The 19668-nt window shown below is 40.7% G+C and overlaps 1 protein-coding gene across 2 annotated transcripts; it reads left to right on the top strand.

Moving 5' to 3' along the window:
• Positions 1 to 479: 479 nt before the first annotated feature.
• Positions 480 to 19653, top strand: LOC111337470 (uncharacterized). 2 transcript variants are annotated; one of them, XM_022943781.2, is made up of 19 exons: positions 480 to 799; positions 2625 to 2712; positions 3155 to 3275; positions 4253 to 4352; positions 4948 to 5064; positions 5270 to 5386; positions 5951 to 6111; positions 6959 to 7223; positions 7812 to 7937; positions 8301 to 8492; positions 9376 to 9737; positions 10596 to 13014; positions 13905 to 15548; positions 15941 to 16063; positions 16302 to 16427; positions 16583 to 16775; positions 17158 to 17432; positions 17536 to 17713; positions 18506 to 19653. In XM_022943781.2, the coding sequence occupies exons 2-19, from the start codon at positions 2628 to 2630 to the stop codon at positions 18736 to 18738; spliced, it is 6837 nt and encodes a 2278-aa protein (XP_022799516.2). In that variant the 5' UTR covers positions 480 to 799; positions 2625 to 2627; the 3' UTR covers positions 18739 to 19653. The 2 variants fall into 2 exon arrangements, with proteins under 2 accessions (XP_022799516.2, XP_022799524.2); XM_022943789.2 differs by having other exon boundaries at positions 480 to 908.
• The last annotated feature ends 15 nt before the right edge of the window (positions 19654 to 19668 follow it).

The raw sequence follows: 19668 nt of genomic DNA, 5'->3' as shown, positions 1-19668 counted from the left end.
TAAACCGGTGCACATTATTTAAATATCCGAAAAATGCAAGTTTGGGTAATTGACGGCGCAACGTGGCATTTCGTGCTGGGCCGGCCGTTGATGAAGCTCTCACGATTTTCTCGTCTGAATATCCACATTCTCGTCAGTAATAAGCTTATTGTGCCGGCTGCGTTTCGAATGAGCCCAAATTGCGTGTAGTCCAAGAAATCCTAACGCATAACATAAGATCACCACATTTCTTTTTCCTTTGGGTGTCGCAGGATTCAAATATTGAGACATTCTCCTGAAAAGAGACTGTTCAATGATTTTCTTTTCACCTTCGTTTGTCATGATTTGAAAGTTGAAAACAGCAAGGTTCTTTAAACTCGCGTGACGTGTGGATTGGGAAATAACAAAATACGTCAGGCGTTATGTATCAAACCTCGGTTACTAAGCTTATGAACCCTACCCCACCCCCGATAGGCTATGTTTTGTCCCAACAACGACTGATAGATCAAGCAGCATTCCACCAACCTGTTTATACTACGATCGCTTGGGTGATTTGTGTAATTAGTGTTGTTTTAAGAGTTCCCGACATACTTCAAGTCGTCACCTTCTGACAGCTGCCATGAATCGTCTTTTGTGAAACGTCAGGCACGGGTAAACGCCTTGGAACACAGTAATTTTGGTGCAAAGCAGGCAAAGCTAGTATAGATTCGAAGTGGAGCGGAACGTGCGTGACAAATTGCCAAAATACGGCATGATTGTGTTTTATTTCAACTCCTGTCGGCGAGAAGAGAGTTAAAGTGGGGAGAGGAAGATCCTGGCGGTAAGACGCGATTTTGTTTGAAATTGAAGCGTAGCATTTCTGATATTTCCTCGTGACAAAAACAGAAACAGTGTGTCCTATACCCAACACAAAGTTTGAAACTTCCAAGGTAGGAAAGTTCAGGATGTAGCAATTTAACGCACACACAGTATCGTGCAATGTCCTTTGGGATGTTGTTACGACTCCATCGTTATATCAATAGGGTGTACTCAATCGAACATGGGCTAAATATCTGTAAATATTGCTTAAAAATATTTCCAGTAGAGCACATGCTATGTCAGTAAATTAAATGTTATTCTCTAAATAAACAAAAGAGAAGGTCGATTATCGGTTTTGTAATTATCCATGATCATGTTATTTTTTTAATCGATCTTGACAAATATTTCCAAAGCGTACTTGAATCATATTATTTTGCATTTCAATGAGGTGAATGCTACCTAGTGTTCAGATAGCTACATGTAGCAAGCTGGGTCGAGGAACTTGCTTGTTGATCATTGTGTCCGGCTTTGCGGTAGACCGTTAATTTGTTCGAAGCTTTCAGTTGGTGGCGAAAGGTGTTTAATGGGTCAGTGACTCTATAGAAATCAATCCTCCGTGACAAATGGCCGAAGAATCTGTGTTCTGTTATGAAATATTATCGCTTACTACTCGCTGGCTTCAGTCATCTTACACACAAAATTTCAATTATGCGTATTTTAATTTTTGACACTGTGTTGCAGATAGCTTATCTTATCTCCAGACAAATCCTAGATGGTGAAGTCAAAGAAGATTAAAATTACTCCATAAATGATGTTCTACTGGAATGTGACATAAGCTAAACTTCATTTGGTCAATAAAGGTGTTTCTTTCGCGAAAAGCCTTTGGAAAAAATGGCTTAAACCCTTTCCCTCTTAATGTTTACATTTAAAGCTAAGTTCTCGTGAGAGATGACCATTAATATTACTTAATTGTTAGTTATTATAGTCCTAAGAATTGGATAGCTGTTGTTATCTTTCATATATATATATATATATTTTTTCCTTAGAGTATGTTTTCTCCAACTGTCATCTATAATGTCTCAAAATTGTAACAAGAAGTTATTTCTACCAATCATTACAGGATTAACCAAGGTTTACAAAAATAGTTGAACCTGACAAAGTACACATTTTATTAATTTTTTGATTCTTTGTTGTTTCATATTCTTATTAAGTCTCCTGTGGCATATTTAAAAAAACAATGGTGTTTAAATTTAGGAATGAACAAGCTGAGAAATGAATTTGATATACATTTGTGATGTAGTTAACAATGATGTAGTAAAAACTAATATTAAAAAGAGAGATATGCACAATATTCCCCAGTCTTGTAAATGTGAAATGTATCATTGGGGGTTGGATATTTTTTTCTAAGAACTCTTTTTCTGAACAGTGCTGTGGTTGATGTTAAGAACAAAAGTTTTGCAAAACTCAGCAGTTGACTTATGAGTCTGTCAATATTTTCTTCTTTTTTTTCAAAGGTCTTGGCATCTTTTCAAACCTGAAACTTATTACCTGTTGTGACATGCTCAGTACATAAAATTGTACTATAATGCAAAATTCATCTTTCAATTTGTTTTCTTGGCTTCAGTTTCTTGTTTTCTTATCAGATAATGCATGAGTAACAAGGTACATTGTAGCATTTTATTGTAAATTTTAGGCATAATTTCTTTATATACAGAAAACTGTACTTATATTTGAACAGTTTCTGGAGAGATGTTTCCTTAAAGTTTTGTTATTTTTTTGTGGGGAATTTATTGAATGTATATGTGCGGTCACCATGATATTTATAAACGTCAATATTTTTCATGCAGGTGATGGGTACAAGGTCAAAAGCTGCAGAGAAGAGGCTTTATATGCCTGAAGATAGCCTTATTTCATCAGAGATTGCTGTTCTCTCAGGTCTGAGTTGTGTTTGCCAACTTCTAGAATTTCATGCAATGTTTGTTCATATCTAGTACCTGTGAAGACGTTTTAGATACCTGTGTACTATTACAGGGTTTTTATGAGTCATTCATTAGCCTGTGCCTTACTTTCAGTCTTTCAAGACCTTTCTTTTTTCTTTTTCTCTTATGGAACTACAGTAAAGAGATGTAATGTGACCCTAAGTCAAGGAAAGTCTTGGAAAATGACTTTATAGAGTGATATTTTGATCAACAACAGTCTTCATTATATAATCATAGGACACTTCATTGTTTCGAGAGCATCTTTTCAAATTACTGTCAGGGAAAACTTCAAAAAGGGTCCTGAAAAAGGTTATTGCATGGAAGTTCAATGCTATAACTTTGAAGTGGTATCAATCATGTGTAATAATAACATGTGATCTTTTCTTTTTTTTAATCAGGGGGTTGTGATTTACAAGGACACCCTTTGGTTATCCTGCCATCTCAGCGATACACCAATCTAGTCCAACTGAACCAAGCTGATGTTATCAGGCTGTTGAAATACCTTGCTTTTCTTTCCAGGTTTTGCATTATTTTTCATATGATATCAATTCTATTTTATTATAACAATTAAGTTTCAAATCAGTGGTTGGTTATCACCAGCCAGTTTTAAGCTCTGATAGGACAGTGTATGTGCCATGCTTATAATTGGACAGCGTAATGGAACAGTGACAGGGACAGTTAACATGTCATGCCTTTGTATATGGGCAGTATGTGTCATGTGGACATGCTGTTATTGTGCACTTTGCTGAGTTAATTAACTGTTGTTTTTTTAAGAAACTTTATAACTAATGTCTATAGTTTCTTTCTTGAATTTTGTCATATTTTTGATTAATTGGTAACAGGACTCTGTTGTCCACTTCTGTCGCATGATCATCTTGTGATAACAAATCAGACTCCTGCTTTGCTGTCATCCAATTTTGTTAATCACTTGTGTGACTACAGACTGGATCAGACTCCACTAATGGTCCTATTACCAATATTAGTGATATGTATCGAGCAATTTCAAAGTGTTTTGCTTTGGGCTCTCATTATCCCCATGGAATATTTTCTTTGCTCTGACTGGCTCATAACACTTAATCAAAAATTGCTTTATTTTAAAGTTGTTGGGAGGCAAAAGTTCAGTGTTATTTTTTTTTTACAAAGCACAGCTTCTTATGATGTTTAAATCAACGAGCCTCTTTTAGAATGTAGCAGAATAAACCAATGCTCAGCCCCTTTCATGCCTCAATACTATCACACTTTTTTTTTCCGAACTGAATGCCTGGAAAAGGCTAGCCTATTTGGAATATTCTACTTGTGGGCTGTTTTTTAGCCCAGAGAGGTTGCTACTGAATTTAATCAGTTTGCCAGATTTCGTTTGAAAAGGGAAACAAAGGGTGGAAAGTCATGCTTCTTTGTTCAAGTATTATCACAAACTTGTAGAATGATAAAAGCATTATAAAGCATATTTTATATAGTACTTTTAGAAAACTCATTTATTAAAATTGTGTTTTCAGGTCTTGGTACAAAGAGGCAAGTCTCTCATTTCTTGTTGACTTCCGCAACTCCAGGGCAGCTGATATCAAGCATATTGTAGAATTGATTCAGATGTTCCAGGTTTGTCCAACCATTGCAGAATTAAGTTAGGTTAGATTTAGCCCCAGAGAGTCTCAAAATGCAGTTTAGTTCTTTAACTCTAACTTAGTGGGGAGTGTCTCCAGAGAATATATACTTGTTTATAAACTTCAAATTTAGAGCATCATGGTTGTCAAAATATTAAACTTAATTACCTGGGCTTCCTGTGGAAAAGTGTAAGTTTTATATTCGGTTGTGGTCGTCATCACTATCTTCTAAAAAGGCACTTCCGGCGTTTCTCTGCTGGACTGGTTATCTACCGGTAACTAAAACAATCAGCCAATGACCTCCAACTCGCACGGCTCGTTCGTAAACAGTCGGAACGATTCACAGTAGTGTTGGATTTGCCTCTAAACTTTTTTTTTTGTTCAATAATGCTTAGAATAAACTCTAAAAATAAGTTTAGTGCTAGAAATTCGCGTGTTAAAGGTGAGGGACGGTGAGGTTGCACTGAAAGCTTCCAAAAGTCACAGAATCACTTATTTACAAGAGCATTCGTTACTGCGTTACTCTGTTTAGTAACATTGCTACCATAGCGGGAGTGAAGACCACTGCGGCCTCGTTCTCTTATTTGCAGAATGAAAGCAGATCAATCCAAACTATGTACATTATTTGCCCAGAAGATAAACAAGTGAAGAAACACTTGAATAAAGAGATCCACTCCCGCCAGGAAAGAGGACAATTTGATTTTCAGGTATTGTCACCACAAGCATGCTATCGACATCGTTATTAACCATAAAATAATTGTGTTGGAAGTCATTCTTGAAGAGTGAATTGCTTGTCGTTCCTATTAATTAATTTTTTTTTTTTAAAGGCTGCCCGAGTAATGGGCGTTATTCTTTCTGCATGATCTTGCGTAGCCAAATTAGACTGTTGTGGGTGTCTTTGATTTTCCGCAGACAGAACAGGTGAATGGCACAGCAAATCTCTTGAACTTCATAGATGCTAGCCAACTGCCTCCATCCTTTGGAGGGACACTGCCGTACGATCACAAAGCATGGATCAGACTGCAAAAGGTACGGCAAGTGTACCAAGGGTTATTATTAGGAGCATATTGAGCATTGGGTGACTGGGCAACTGTCGAACGTTTGAACCAGGGTCGTAACTGTACCTAGGATGCAGTACTGCTTCCATGCATGCGAGAGCTCTAGACTTCCGATCATGTTTCCTCCCTGCTCAGATATTGCTCTGCGAACATCAGATCTTCTCTAGTTCTATAACACACTGCAGCAGTCAGTAGCCTACCAGAGTGGTGTTTTTTTTTTTTTTTTTCGGCGCTATGAAGCGTCAAGCGGCGGAACCGTGAAAACGAGTGACTGTCGCGAGAAGTTCTCTACCGCATTATTACTTACAATCGCCCCGCTTTTTTGCTCTTCCCAACAAACCGAGTGTCTGGAATCGAACAGACAGGGGTCAAGAGGTTATCTCATTTTCGTTCCCAGAATCCTTGTTTGTTTTGGTCACGTGGTCGAAAAAACAAGTGATGAAAGCGAGTGGGTCTTGATTGCCTTGCATCATATTTCCTTTTCAGATTTTATTTATTTCACTGACGTTTTGTTTTGTATACTGCTCTTTTATAGAAGCTGGAGGAATTCTATTTTGCCTCTGAATACGTCATGAATCACCTTCCCAAGGCTGTGGATGAGATAAAATCTTTGAAAAGAATGCGTACGAAGAAAGAATCTTTCGGTGGTGATCTGGTCCTTCAGAGAACAGAGACTAAAAGAGCTCAGATAAAACGGTACGGTGTTTCAGGAAATATATCATGTATTGCCTTGAATCCCGCCATCTCTGTGTGGTTCGGAACTGCTTTGGCTGCAAATAACTTGGACATTTTTGGCTGTGTGTTTGGTCTTAGAGCAGTTTACCATTGAGTGTCGAAAAAACAAAAGCAAAAAAATCGATCCCAGCTACCAATCAGAATAAAGTTTTACAGAACTTAAAGTACGTATATGAATATATATGAACTTTCATATATTCATTGTATCAGAACTTAAAGTAAAAACAAGCAAACTGTTTGAAGAGCGGGAAAACGCCAATGACCAACTGACCCAATTGTTTGAAGTTTTGCATCCGATTGGCTGAGAGAATGGCGCGAGTTTTCTGGACCAATCACAAAAGAAGAGTTAAGTAACACCAAAAAATCCCGGATTACTTTCTACACTCAATTGATAACTGCTCTAACAACACGCGTTGCTTTCTCAAACAATCAGATGCAAGACTGGTCGAAATAAATCGCACGACTTGGTCACTGGGGTATTCCCGCGCTTCAGGAAGTTTGTTTGTTTTTCTGGCAACACTGTTCGTACAGCCATGAGCCCTCATTTCATGCACCCTTTCAACACTGACTGTATCAGTGGGAAGAAAAAGTAAGGGGGATGTAGAACTGAAGGGAAAGCTTGAAACTGGTCTGCTCTTGAAATCGAAAGACCTTGGAGAAAACCTCTTGAAAAGCGTGTGAAAAGTGGACCAGGAAACAAATCTAAGTTCTGGTGGTCAATTTCCTTCAATAAATTGATGTTACACGAAAAAGTTTAGGAAGTGAACAGAAGAAAATTAGTTACCTTTTCATTTTTTGGGATTTGTAGTGATCTGACTCTTGATGCCGCTCTCGAGGAAGTGCACCGTCTGAACGAAATGTCGCTCAAACCCCAACATGATAGGACGTTCTCAGTTATGTCCAAGAAACCGCAGTTTGCTCCAATGATGGAGACAATCAAGCCCTACCGCGACAAACTCATTCAGGCTAAGCGGCAACTTGACGAAGCTTGGAACGGAAATATTGCTTCGCAACCGGTTGTAACTAGTTCCCAGACTGATGACGTCCATGAGTTGAGAGAGAACTTGAGTCGGGTGGGTAATAGCAGTTCTCAGTTCACCACCTGCGGATGTTTTCCGAGGAGGAGAAATCGTTGTGGTGAACCATTTGCTGTGTTCAAGTCTCGATTTCCCATACCCTTGTTTTATCAACGGTTTAAGATGAAGAGACTAATTGACTTAAGGTTGGATCATTTTAGAGAAAAAGAAAAATTTATTTAAAATGAATTATAATCCCAAGAATATGGTTTTGCTTAGAACGGTAACAAACGCAGAGGGAAGAATAGTGCAAAAATGAATGAGTATCGAGGGGAGAAGATAAGACGTTCACACCCGAGTTCTATGGGTCAATTCTCCATACTGCGTGCTATACATTTCTTACAATTTCAGCGACGAGAATTTGTTGTTATATCAAACGATGTCCTTTAGTCGATATTCTTCTTTCTTTTTCTAACCTTTCTGGTTGAAAATGTATAGATTATAGTAAAGACAAATGGATTTATTTTGGTTCACTTTCTTAAGAGTTCAAGGGTTAACATGGATATGAAAATGGTAGGCTGACCTTTTCAAGATAAACAAATCGTGTCTTGGCTTTTGTGAAAATGCTGTTTTGTCCGATTGCAGCTAGTGAAGTGGATACGCGGTGATGCTGAAGATCAGTTAAACAAATTCTCCCAAGGATGTGTCTCCCTTCGCACAGCCAATCAAAACAAAGCAAAGTTTGACCGCGAGTTTCATCCACTGGTGAAGGTTTGATAATTCTTTGTCTCCTAATGCTGATAATTGTATTGTTTTGTGAGGTTTTTTCTTTGCTGTCATCGCCTCAGTAATTTGTGTGAGTGTAGAAAAATGTGACAGAAGTCTTCAAAAACTTTTATTAACAAAAAAAGAAACAAATACGGAGACAAGTAGTAACCATAATGATGAAACTAATCAAATGATTTTGTTGTCTTCAGTTTTGAGTAGGAGTCTCTTACCTAACTAGAAAGCGAACACATGGAGAACATCTGCAAGGCTTGTTAGCTATGCTGGCATATTCGCGTGATACAATAAGCATACTAAGTTACCAATAAAGCTGACGAAAATGTGCCAGATGTTTTTGTTTTCTTGCAGGAAGTCTTAACTCAAGGTAGAGAGTTAGCTGAGAGAGCCAACGAAATGAGCATGAGAAATCTGCGAGATAAGAGACCGCTACAAACTGCGTCTAAAGTTCTTTTGTCGGATCTAACAGGCTTTCGCAGTAAAGTGGAAAACACCAAGAAATGGTTGGAAGATGCCATTAATTTTTACACCCTCTTAATGAAGGTAGAGTTAAACAATAAAACGGGCTCTAAATCCACATTTTTTCCAAATTTTTTTTCTTTCGTTTTACAGGAAAGTGGAAGCTAGCACGAGGCTCGAGGAAGGCGAGCGCGAAGGGCGAGCTACGTGCGAAACGAAGAGCGTTAACATTTTTTACACACGCCCACTCCTACGTGTGACTCGCCCTTTGCGCTCGCCTTGTGTTTGTATGAAAAGTGCAGAGATATGATGGCTGTCCTGCAGCCCAGAGACTCACTGACTCGTATATCTGCTGAAGCGTATTCCAGTTTCAACTGCAACGAGGGTTATTACCTTCAAAATATTTTTTTTCTGGACAATGTCTGCCATACTTTTCTTATAACATTTTGTTTAAATCAAACAATCTCCTTTGTTTGCTATTATCCTTTATTCCGCCCTACCTTCCCTTCCCTACCTACCCTTCCCTACCTTCCTGCTTGGAAATGTGTCGATAATGTAGGCAGATATTTACTTTTGGTCACTCCTGAGCTTTCTAGGGTCAATTGAATAAAGGCTGATAGTTTCTAAAGAAACTGTTTGGCGCTGCGTCGGCGGGGGTAACGAAATAATTTGAATATATCAACAAAGTTGAAATGGTAAATTGGCCACCGTTACGGTTATAAAAGCTGACGTTTCGAGCGTTAGCCCTTCGTCGGAGCGAAGGGCTAACGCTCAAAACGTCAGCTTTTATAACGGTAACGGTGGCCAATTTACCATTTCAACTTTGTTGATATATTCAAATTATTTCTAGGGTCAAGCAAAGTAAAATTCACTGTTCTCTGTCCCTTATACTGAAGGAAGCGAATAATAGTATAAGGTAAACATTTATATCAAAAGAAAGTGAATCACTTTTGACTGGATTCTATAGGCAGACACATGGTATAGTAAAGCTGCCGAGTTTTGGCCGTCGAACTCAACTCTTGGCAAAAATTCAAGCAGCTCGGTGTTATCTCCTGCCTCATATCGCGACTTACAACAGTACGAAGACAGATTGTCCAGGTTCCTTGCAAAGTTCCCACCAGTCTCCTCCAAGGAACTTCTGCAGTTGGAGTCATTCTTGGAAAAAGTCCCGGATACTCAGCAGAGGAACCAGGCCAAGTTGCTGATTCACCGTTGCAAAGAACTGGAAAAAATTATCCAAGCCCGCGAGACCCACTTAGTAGAGTTTGGGAATGGGAGAGAGGGACCTGGGGATAGCAGGAGAGTTGAAGTTCCTGAACGAAGTTCAAGGTGTGATTTGAAATGTAACTGCTTATTTGTTGTTAAATTTGTAGAGAAAAAGAGAGATGAGTTGATTGAAAGTTACATTAAGTTTACTTGTCTAACTGGCTGAAAATTTACATTCCAGTTTCGGTGGAAGGGGCTTGTCAAGGCCACTTGGCATATAGTGCAATTGAGGTAATCGCCCCCCGGTTAGCTCAACTGGTTAGGGCGTCGGATTGTGTTGTGCGGGAGGTCGAGGGTTCGAGCTCTTGCTGGACCAATACTCATGGTCTTAAAATAACTGAGGAGAATTTGCTACCTTTCTATAATATCAAGAAATTGATAGAAATTCTAGTCTTCTCGGATAAGGACGAATAAACCGTAGGCCCCGTCTCTTGCAGGGGTAGGGGTAGGAGACGTTAATTTCCCACGCACGAGATTACTGTGTGGTGGATGTCCTCCCCTGGGGTGGGATAGGTGGGTGTTCGCGGGGAATGTATTCGTTTTCAAGACTTTTTCGGTTGCGTTTCCCCGTGTTTGTGGCTTGTTTTACTCTGAGGTCTCCTCGGTTCTTCAGGGTATTCACCTTTCTTCTGATTGACTGCTATGATTACTTTAGCTTTGGTTTACGACAATAAATCGAAATACCTACTTAATAGTATTAAAGGGCTTAATTATGGGAAATTTTCATTCAGTAGGTTTCATTTGCTTTTGTAAACAGCGAATAAGTCAAGGAGTCACTCAAGTGTGTTTGTTCAGAAAACGTATAACTGTAAATGCGGCTATTAAAAAAAGGTAATAGGACTAGGTAAACATACTTTAATTTATTATTATTTTTAAATAATTTAAATCTCACTTCGTTGATTGGATTCTTTCAAATTTCAGGAAATTCAACGGTCAGGTTAGAGATGAACCTTATTATAGTAGAATCGAGGACTCCCCTGGCAGAATCATAAATAACAGGGAGGTGTCGCGCCACCCAAGGTCAGGTGATCGTTCCTCAACTCCAGGAAACCTCATTCTCCCGACCCCTCCCGGGAGGGGGCCTTCATCGGCTGTAAACGGTACCCTGAGGGACTTGGAACGAAAGCAGTACGCGGGTTCAGGGCTACAATCCAACAATCGAGATTCGTACCAGTCCTATTCTATGAACAATGTGGGGCGCAGAGTTACAACGGACGGATTAGAAAGTCAAATCTGTCCTCCTGGGGTGACTGGCAGGTACCTGAACCATAATGGTGAAATAAAGCCCAGTGATAATCTAGACGGGTGGACTGGGTACAAACACTCTCCTAAGAGGGAGATTGTGAGGAGCCAAGATGTGACGTCAAACTCGTCCGTAGACTCTCAAGTAGCAACTAAAAATTTTGCGCCTAAAAAGCCAGAGCGAAAGAAACTTAAAAAGACTCAAGAAACATCGAGTAATATGGAACACTTAATTCAGGAACAAATGAGACTTGAAACAGAACTAGAACAACTCAAGAAAATGAGCGAAAATCTTGTTCCTCCACTCGATTTACGAGAGTTAAATCCAAGCTACACGAACGGGTCTTTATCACATGACGATTATTATTCGAGCCGGCTTGTTGGGCTCGGCGAAAAAATCGTAGCAAGTTCTCATCCAAGGAGAAGTGGCCAGATAAAACGATTGTCGCATTCAAAAAGTCAAAAAGTGGTTGATAATTTAACTTCCGGTCCTGCGTACTCAACAACTAGACCGGAACTGACGTCGGATGATTCAGTGGACCGTGAGGTGGAAGGGTTATTCAGAGAGGTGTCGTTGTTGAAGGAGGATGAGGATGATACGGCGCCATTAAAACACGATTCTTTTTCACCAGAAAGTTCAAATGACCCACACAGGAGTGAACGTCGACGATCTTCAAGAATGCTTCTAAACGGCTATCGTACAGGAATGCACAACCCTGGCATTACAAATAACTGCGCACAGCAAAACAATTCCTCATCACTTCAAAACAGTCCACGAATTTCATCCGTGCAGAGACATCAACCGGCAGACCAAGGTGTATCACTAGATAAGGTTCAACAGTTTTGCATATTAAAGAAACAGGAAATATACTGGATGAGCCAGATCAGAAGTCGCCGACACATCCTTTCACAGAAACTCGATTCTCTCGTTCGGCAAGATGTGGAAGAGCAGTATTTTTACTCGCAAGAGGAGCTCAGTAAAACAGAAAAAGCCATCGCGGATTTATTTCAATCTTTATCCCAACAAGAAGTTCAATGGTTGTTGAAGAACGGCATGGTGTCCTCGAATCCGGATTATGCGCGCTCACCGCACAATGTGTACGCATTGCGAACCACTAATTACGGGAGTCCTTCGGTACCTTTCAATCAGTTTGGCCATCAGTTTCAACCTCGACAACAACATCAGCACACACTTACTCCTGTCGCCCCAGCTCCCTTAGTGAACGGTTCAAATACACCACGTGGGGTTGGATATCAGTCCACAAATCCTGTGCTACATTCTTCGACAAATGCTTCTCCGTTGTACGGTTATGGTTCAGAAAATGCATACCCAAATACAGCAAGAGGGAATGACGTTTATCATTCTCAAGACGTTACAAATGCGTCAGCAGTGACTTTAGTAAAGCCTCCTTCTTCCAGTAAAGAAACTCAGACTTTAAATAATGGCGATCAGTTTCCAAAAGGAGTGGATTTCGATCCTAGACTGAGACATGAGGTGGAAACGCCCGAGCCAATGGGAAAAGCCAATCTTGCGAGGACACCGATGGATGTGATCGTGAGAACTCATGATTTAAGTTTGCAGCACGCTGAAAACGGCAGTGCTGCGGCAAGGAAGCTCCCGGAATCAGGTACCAGTGAGCGTAGAATCGAGGCTGCTGATTCTCAAGTCCATCCGGAAGGTGATGAAAGATTGGAACGAGACGTTGAAGCAGCTGTTAGTCATATGGTTGTTAAGCAACGAAGCGAAAGAAACAGAAAGCAGCCTGCGCAAATAGTAAACAACGATGATGTTCATTCTCATATGAATGACAGGAAAAAGCCCGCCGCTTTCAAAGAGGCAAGTTTTGACGATCACGAAGTCGTTAAACTCAAGGAAAAGCTAGAAGTAGAACAAAAGGAGTTACAAGACAGTCTAAAGAGGGAAGAGATTAAATTTATGGAAGAACAGCGTCGGTTAAAGGAGGAAGAAGAGAAGCGGAACGAATGGATCAGACAGCAAAAACTAGCGGAGCAAGAGAACCTAGAGCGCATGCGTCAGAATCTCGCTCAAAATGTAGAGGCGGTTCAGGTGGAAGAAAAAGACTGGTCAGCAGACGAGGTAAGAAAATCTTTCACTGTGAGATTGTGAGATTCACTTTCACATGCCTTCCGAAGCTTAACCAGGTTTCTTTGGTACGATGTAAGTATTAGTGAATTTCTACTTCCCCTGGACAAGATATCTGTTCGTCGTAATTTATCCCCCCTCCCTCCCCCCCTTTAACATCTAAGGTTTTATATATATGTGCACGATCCTTCGCAGTAAAAGCACTATTTGAGCAATAGTGAAAATCAGACCTGAGCAAATATTGCTTTACTGCGAAGGATCGTGCACATATACGTTTCATAACCGCAGTTCATACATATGTTTCATATGTTTGTTGTTGTTTGATTTATCATCTACGGGTTCATGTCGAATTAATTTGATGGCCTGCTCCCAGTTGGCTTGTTAGCTCAATTGGTAGAGCGCTGCACTAGTATCGCAGAGGTCAGTGGTTCGAGTCCCGTACAGGCCTGAAATTTTTTTCAGGTCTGATTTTCACTATTGCTCAAATAGTGCTTTACTGCGAAGGATCGTGCACATATACGTTTCATAACCGCAGTTCATACATATGTTTCATATGTTTGTTGTTATCTAAGGTTTTCTCAACAAGTCGCAGGGAGTCAAGTGTCTTGCCGCAGAACATAACACAATGAACTGGCTAGGTCTCGAACCCAGACATTTCGATCCGCTTTGTCTTGTGAGAGTAAGGCGCTGAGTTGTTAAAAGATATTTAAAAGGAACGTATCACAATGACACAGTAAAGGCTTTAAGCCAGAAACAAGCACTTTCACCTGTAGTGCCTCGACGTCTTCCTCTTTTAGTCAAAGGAATCGAAGATTTAAAGTTTACCACCGGTACCCCGACTAACTTTCATACAGATTAACAATTGTTTTTATTTCTGTTGTCAGGAGTGTGAGGCAACTGACAGAGAGGTTCAGGACATCCGCCAGAAGCGCCTGTCATATTTCCGTTCTAAAACGAACACTGAACCAGTTGACGAGGTCAGCAGAGCTGAGGAAACAGTAAATACAGAATCACAGCATGACGAATTGCGGGATTTTACTGATAATGTTGGAGAGGAAGAGGATGAGGAAGAGATTGAGATGTATCACCAAAACCTTTCCCAACAATCGCAGGTTATGTCAAACCAAAAAGACATTGTTTGGGGGGAAGAGCGCACCAAATCGAACACATTTATTCGTGATCGACATTCCTCTCCCACAGAGAGCCAGCTGGAGGATATTGACATTGAACAGTGCGATTTTGTGAGCGAGGAGAGTAAAATTTCACCAGAGGATGAACTCATAGAGCTGCTCAAGTCTGGATCTATTGATATGTCTTCGCCAGAACATTCGAGAGACAGTTCCGAAGTACCCGAAGATGATCAACTGGTATCTTCGGATGTAGTCGAAGACGATCATGTGGAATCCTCGGATGTATCCGAAGACGGTCAATATGTAGCTTCGAACCTACCCGTTGAAGATCATGTGGAGTCCTTGGACATACCCCAAGGAGATCAACTGGAATCTTCAGCAACAGACTTAGGTTGGTTCTCCGCAGAAGGGAGGGGAAGTAATTCTGTGGAGTTAAATTCTAGTCTTGTTACTAACGCTGAACCGAATTACGTGGCCGAGTCGGATAGTGATGAAGATGTGATTGAGAGATTTGATACCAGCCCACATGAGGAAGAGCAGAAGGATTTCAAATACAATGTCACTGATGATTTAAAAGAAAATGGTCGCCTTGTAGGTAAACAGCAAATCGATGATGTCAGTGACCAAGGTGAAGACGATGAATTGGAAGACACTTTGTTAACAGACACCACCGCTAACATCCGGGAACTCGTGGCGAGGTTGGGAGAGATTGAGAATGAGATGAGTGACAGTGGAGATGAGGGAATGGGAACAAGGGAAATGACGAAAAAATCTTCGGACGAAGAGTTCGAAGAAATCGAAAGATTATTGTACGAGGAAAAAGCCCGCCTTGAAGCTGAGAAGAAGAGCAGGCTGCTGGCTGAGGAATCGTTGAGTGATTCTTCTAATGGTGAGTTTGAGCAGCTTGAGAAAGCGTTGTACCAACAGAAGGCTCAAAGCATAGTTGAGAACAAAGGTGATGAGTCGCCTGAAGAATCATCAAAGACAGCTTCTGACGAAGAATTCGAGCAACTCGAAAAAATGACACTGGCTGCTGAAGAGTCGAAAAAAGTAGAATACCAGCGAAAACGTGACGGCGCTACAAAGAACCAATCAGAAGTCGTTGAACGTTCAAATGACGTTGCCTCTTTTCTGAACTTTCCTGTTTCTACGAGCAAAGCTGATGAGGAAGACGATCTTCTTGATATTATTGGCACTAGTGACTCTGAAGACACACTGAGCTCAGGACAAGAGGAAGATGAACACAAACTTGTAGTCGCTGAGGCGTCTGATGACCGAGAGACTCTGGGCTCTGATGAAGAAGAGAAAGCCCCTGTATTGTGGACTGTGTCAACTCGTACCAGTGCCCCCGCACCGCCCGTGAGCGCGGCAGTTGCGAGCGAACACAATTATGCGTTTGTGAGTATCAGACTTGACAAACTTGTAACGAAAAAAGTTTGGAATCTTGATCGTTAAAGGTAGCAAACGGCAAAAGTTACTGGGGAAGATGAGAGAAAACCAAGTGAAAATGCCGAGATTGCAGACGGTGCAAATTGAGGTTAATGACCAATGTCGCCGTGTATCTTTTTTTACTTGGTGCACCGTTCGTAGCATATTATTGTTTTAAGCCGTAGTTTGAGTTTGCTGGGCTGTGGGGCGCGTCATGCGAAATTGGTTAGTGTAGTCTCGTGTTAATTATGGATCTGAGCCGAAAGGCGTGTAATGCTTTAGTTTATTTTGATGCTTTAGTTTATTTTGTTACCCAGAAACAAGGCAGTCTTTTGACGAACAGTTAATGTTATACTTCACAGGAGCGTTGTGGAGGAGTTGTTGCGGTGATCGATAATGGTTCGGGTTTTTGCAAAGCTGGTTTTTCTAATGAACAGCAGCCGCGAGTGGTCTTCCCAGCAGTCGTTGGTAAACCTCGACATCAGGTCAGTTTCAAGAAGTGATCGATTAAAAAAGTTAATGAATTCATGTGGCGGCGTGTTTCTGTAAAGATTATCTAAATAAGTAGTACAGGACAACTCAAATTTGTCTTTTCCTTACATGACTGCACAACATCAACATAGGAACTCTTTTTCAAAGAGATGTTTAGGTAGTTGATTAATGAATGAAGAAAATTAAATATTAATATGTAATACTAGTCTTTGTTTGGTTCAAAATTTTTAGGAAGCCATGATGCAAGATTACAGAGATCACTATATCGGCGATGAAGCGCAAAACATGCGCGGTGTGTTGACTCTCAAGTACCCGTTGGAGCATGGGATTGTAATGAACTGGGATGACATGGAATCGGTTTGTTGCTATCTTTGTTCTTTTTTGCCATACTAGTTTACTGCCCGCTTAAGTTTCCCTTTTAGTTGATTGGAATGGTCCTGTGGGCTTTGACTCATTGCCAATGTGCCTTTTTGTCCGATTGTCTGACTGCCAATCATTTTTTTATATCACAGATTTGGAGCTACACTTATGACCAGCTGCGAGTCCCGTCCCAAGAATACCCGGTCATGTTGACAGAGGCGCCCTTGAACCCAAAGTATAACCGAGAGCGTATGCTACAGATCATGTTTGAGACATTTGAGGTGCCATGTCTGTACATAGCTGTGCAGGCTGTCATGGCTCTGTATTCTACGGGGCGAACTACTGGTAAATATTGATTAAGATAGAAACTCTTTAAATGAAATTCGACATTAACCTGGTGATCAGAGATTGATGATGCATTTTGAACATCTAGGACTGAGCTTCTCTCTCCTCCACCCTTCCCTCAAAAACAGAACCTATTAAGATACTATCGCCCTCGCAGATCCTAAGTAGATCTAGAAGTAACCAAGCCTGTTTCACGTGGAGGGCTGATGAGACCAGATGCTCGTAACATTTTATGTAACATCTTGAAGGCTAGATACAGCAAGCATAAAAGTAACATTTTCAGAGGAAAACTGTTTATAAAAGGCCTTTATAAGAGATTCATTTTCCTCAGGAAAGCCCCAGCCCCTTTATTCCGTTGACATTTTTCCCCCTTGTAACTCAGGCACCGTTTTCGACTGTGGTGATGGGGTCAGCCACACTGTTCCAGTGTACGAGGGCTACTGGCTCCCTCACGCCACACAAAGAATGGACCTCGCAGGAAGGGACCTCACCAAGTATATGATGAGGATCCTTACGGAACGGGGCTACTCGTTTACGACTACGGCGGAAAGGGAGATCATACGGGACATTAAGGAGAAGCTTGCCTATGTGGCCCTTGATTTTGAGCGCGAACTGCAGGAGTCTGAGACGAGTGACAAATTTGAGGAGTTATATATGGTATGTAATGGACCCTAGTTCGTGATGCTCCTTTTTTATATCAAATACAGCTCATACTTCACTGCACAGTAAAGGTGAAATCCTGTCTCTTGTTAATCTTCAGCTTCCTGACGGTCAGTCCATACGCGTGGCAAATGAGCGATTTCGCTGCCCAGAAGTGTTATTCAATCCCAGCATGCTTGGCATGGACATGGTTGGAATACACGAGTCCATTTACAACTGTATCAAGAAATGCGACATTGACATTAGGAAGGACTTACTTGAAAACGTATTACTATCAGGTAAGACTTGTTCGTAATTCAATCAGCGTAAAACAGTTATACCAAGGTCATTTCTCGTGTGTACGGCACCGTAGAGTGAACACTCTTGTGAAATGAGAATTTCATCACCGAGAGATTAGAAGCATTCTGCCTTGCAGGCGTCTCGAGATGAAATTTGAGTGAGGGCTACAAGTTCGGAGGTCAGATCCACCCTCTTTCCTCACGTCTATTGTCCATTCCCATGGTATGAATCTCTACATTCCTCTCCCAAACTTTCTCTGCTGTAAACACCCATACTTTCCAGAGGGGGGCATTGTGATTTTCGCTTTGCAGTTTTGGTTATTCTTTAGAGCGGTTTTTCGCTTTTTAAGCCAAAAAGCTTCTGTTTTTCAGGTTTTGGTGTTCATTGCGGTTTGCGGGTTTTCGCATTTGGTATCCGATGTACTTTTCGGTTTTTCCTATTTAAGTTCCGGTTTCTTCTCGATCTGAGCAGCAATTAGGCGCCCCCTGATCTCGTATTGCCGCGAAACCTCTGTATGCTCCTCTTGTCACGACTGTTTCGGATCGTTTAGGGGTTTTAATAACTAGGATGTCAAAATGTATCGGTTTTAACCGTTTTGCATGCGGTTTCCGGTTTTGATCGAATCTTTTTGCGGTTTTGCGGTTTTGGATGACTTTTTTTCTCCAATGCCCCCCTCTTTCCACGAAGAAGTACCGAGCGCTCGCCTGCCAAGAATCGCAAGCACTTCAGGCTAAGTTGTCTTCTTGAATTGCCTTCAATGTCTTTCTTGACCAGCTATCTTCTCTTTAAAGGTGGAAGTACAATGTTACCTGGACTTCCTGAACGCCTTCATAAGGAGATAGCAACTCTTGTTAATCCACGTGACCCTGGCCGGGTCAGGGTTGTGAGCCCGGATGACCGGAAGTACGCTGTATGGAGCGGAAGTGCCGTGTTGGCTGGACTCTCAACCTTCCCACAGATGTGTATTTCTGTGCAAGAGTACGACGAAATGGGACCAGAAATTGTGCACAGGAAATGCTTTTGAAGTTGCTGCAAAGTTTAGCTGAGAAAACCCTGACTATAGTAATGACCAATTCATATCAGATGCGTTAGATGTTGAAATGTAGTTTTAGTGAGGTAGATGACTGGATATTTATAGAAGAAGTATTTTGTTTTTTTTGGCGTGGAGAGCAGTAGAAACTGATTTAAAGTTAATCGTCAGCAATAATCAAGGACCAAAAACGGTTGTAAAGGTCTCCGAAAGTGATCTGAAGATTTGGGCGGAAGATCACAGGACTTCCAATGTTTTGCCGAGAGATAAGTTCGGATTTCCATGCTGATGTCTTAATCTCAAGATTTTAACATCTGCAGTAGGGTCGATCTCCGCAAATTTTGGATACCAAATAATTTATGGATACCTTTTTTTGAGAAAATTTTACAGCCAAAGTAATTCTGCTCTATTTTTTGCCAGGTCACACAGAAAAGGAGATGCACCTAGTATGTTTGAAGTGCATTTTTATTCGATTTTAAACATCGTCGTATTTTGTATTCTTCTATACCTGACACAACAAAATAACAAGTCATAAAGTATGATCATTTTGCCAGGACTTTTTGACAACGCCATGCATCAAAATGTCGACAGGAACTCTTAAAACAAACTCAGGAAAGTTTATTGTCGTACAGGCGCACGCCGAACTAAAAAATTGCAAGTGCATCAACAGCTTGTGCTTAGAACGGACACTACGTTGAAAAAAAAAGTATTTACAGGACTTTTAAATTTATTTAAAGGACTTTAATAAGTTAATATTTTTATTCTTATTACAGAATACTAAAGTTTCACAAATGAAATTTCATAACACCAAAAAAATGTTCACCTAAATTTAAGTAGTTCCTGCTTTGTACAATTTACATATCATTTTATGAGTAATTAAATAACAAATCACATATATATTTATCAGGAGCTGTTGTCCATTTT

Source organism: Stylophora pistillata, chromosome 3, assembly GCF_964205215.1.
Source record: "Stylophora pistillata chromosome 3, jaStyPist1.2, whole genome shotgun sequence".
Taxonomy (NCBI): Eukaryota; Metazoa; Cnidaria; class Anthozoa; order Scleractinia; family Pocilloporidae; genus Stylophora; species Stylophora pistillata.
This window is presented reverse-complemented; position numbering and strand designations above follow the sequence as displayed.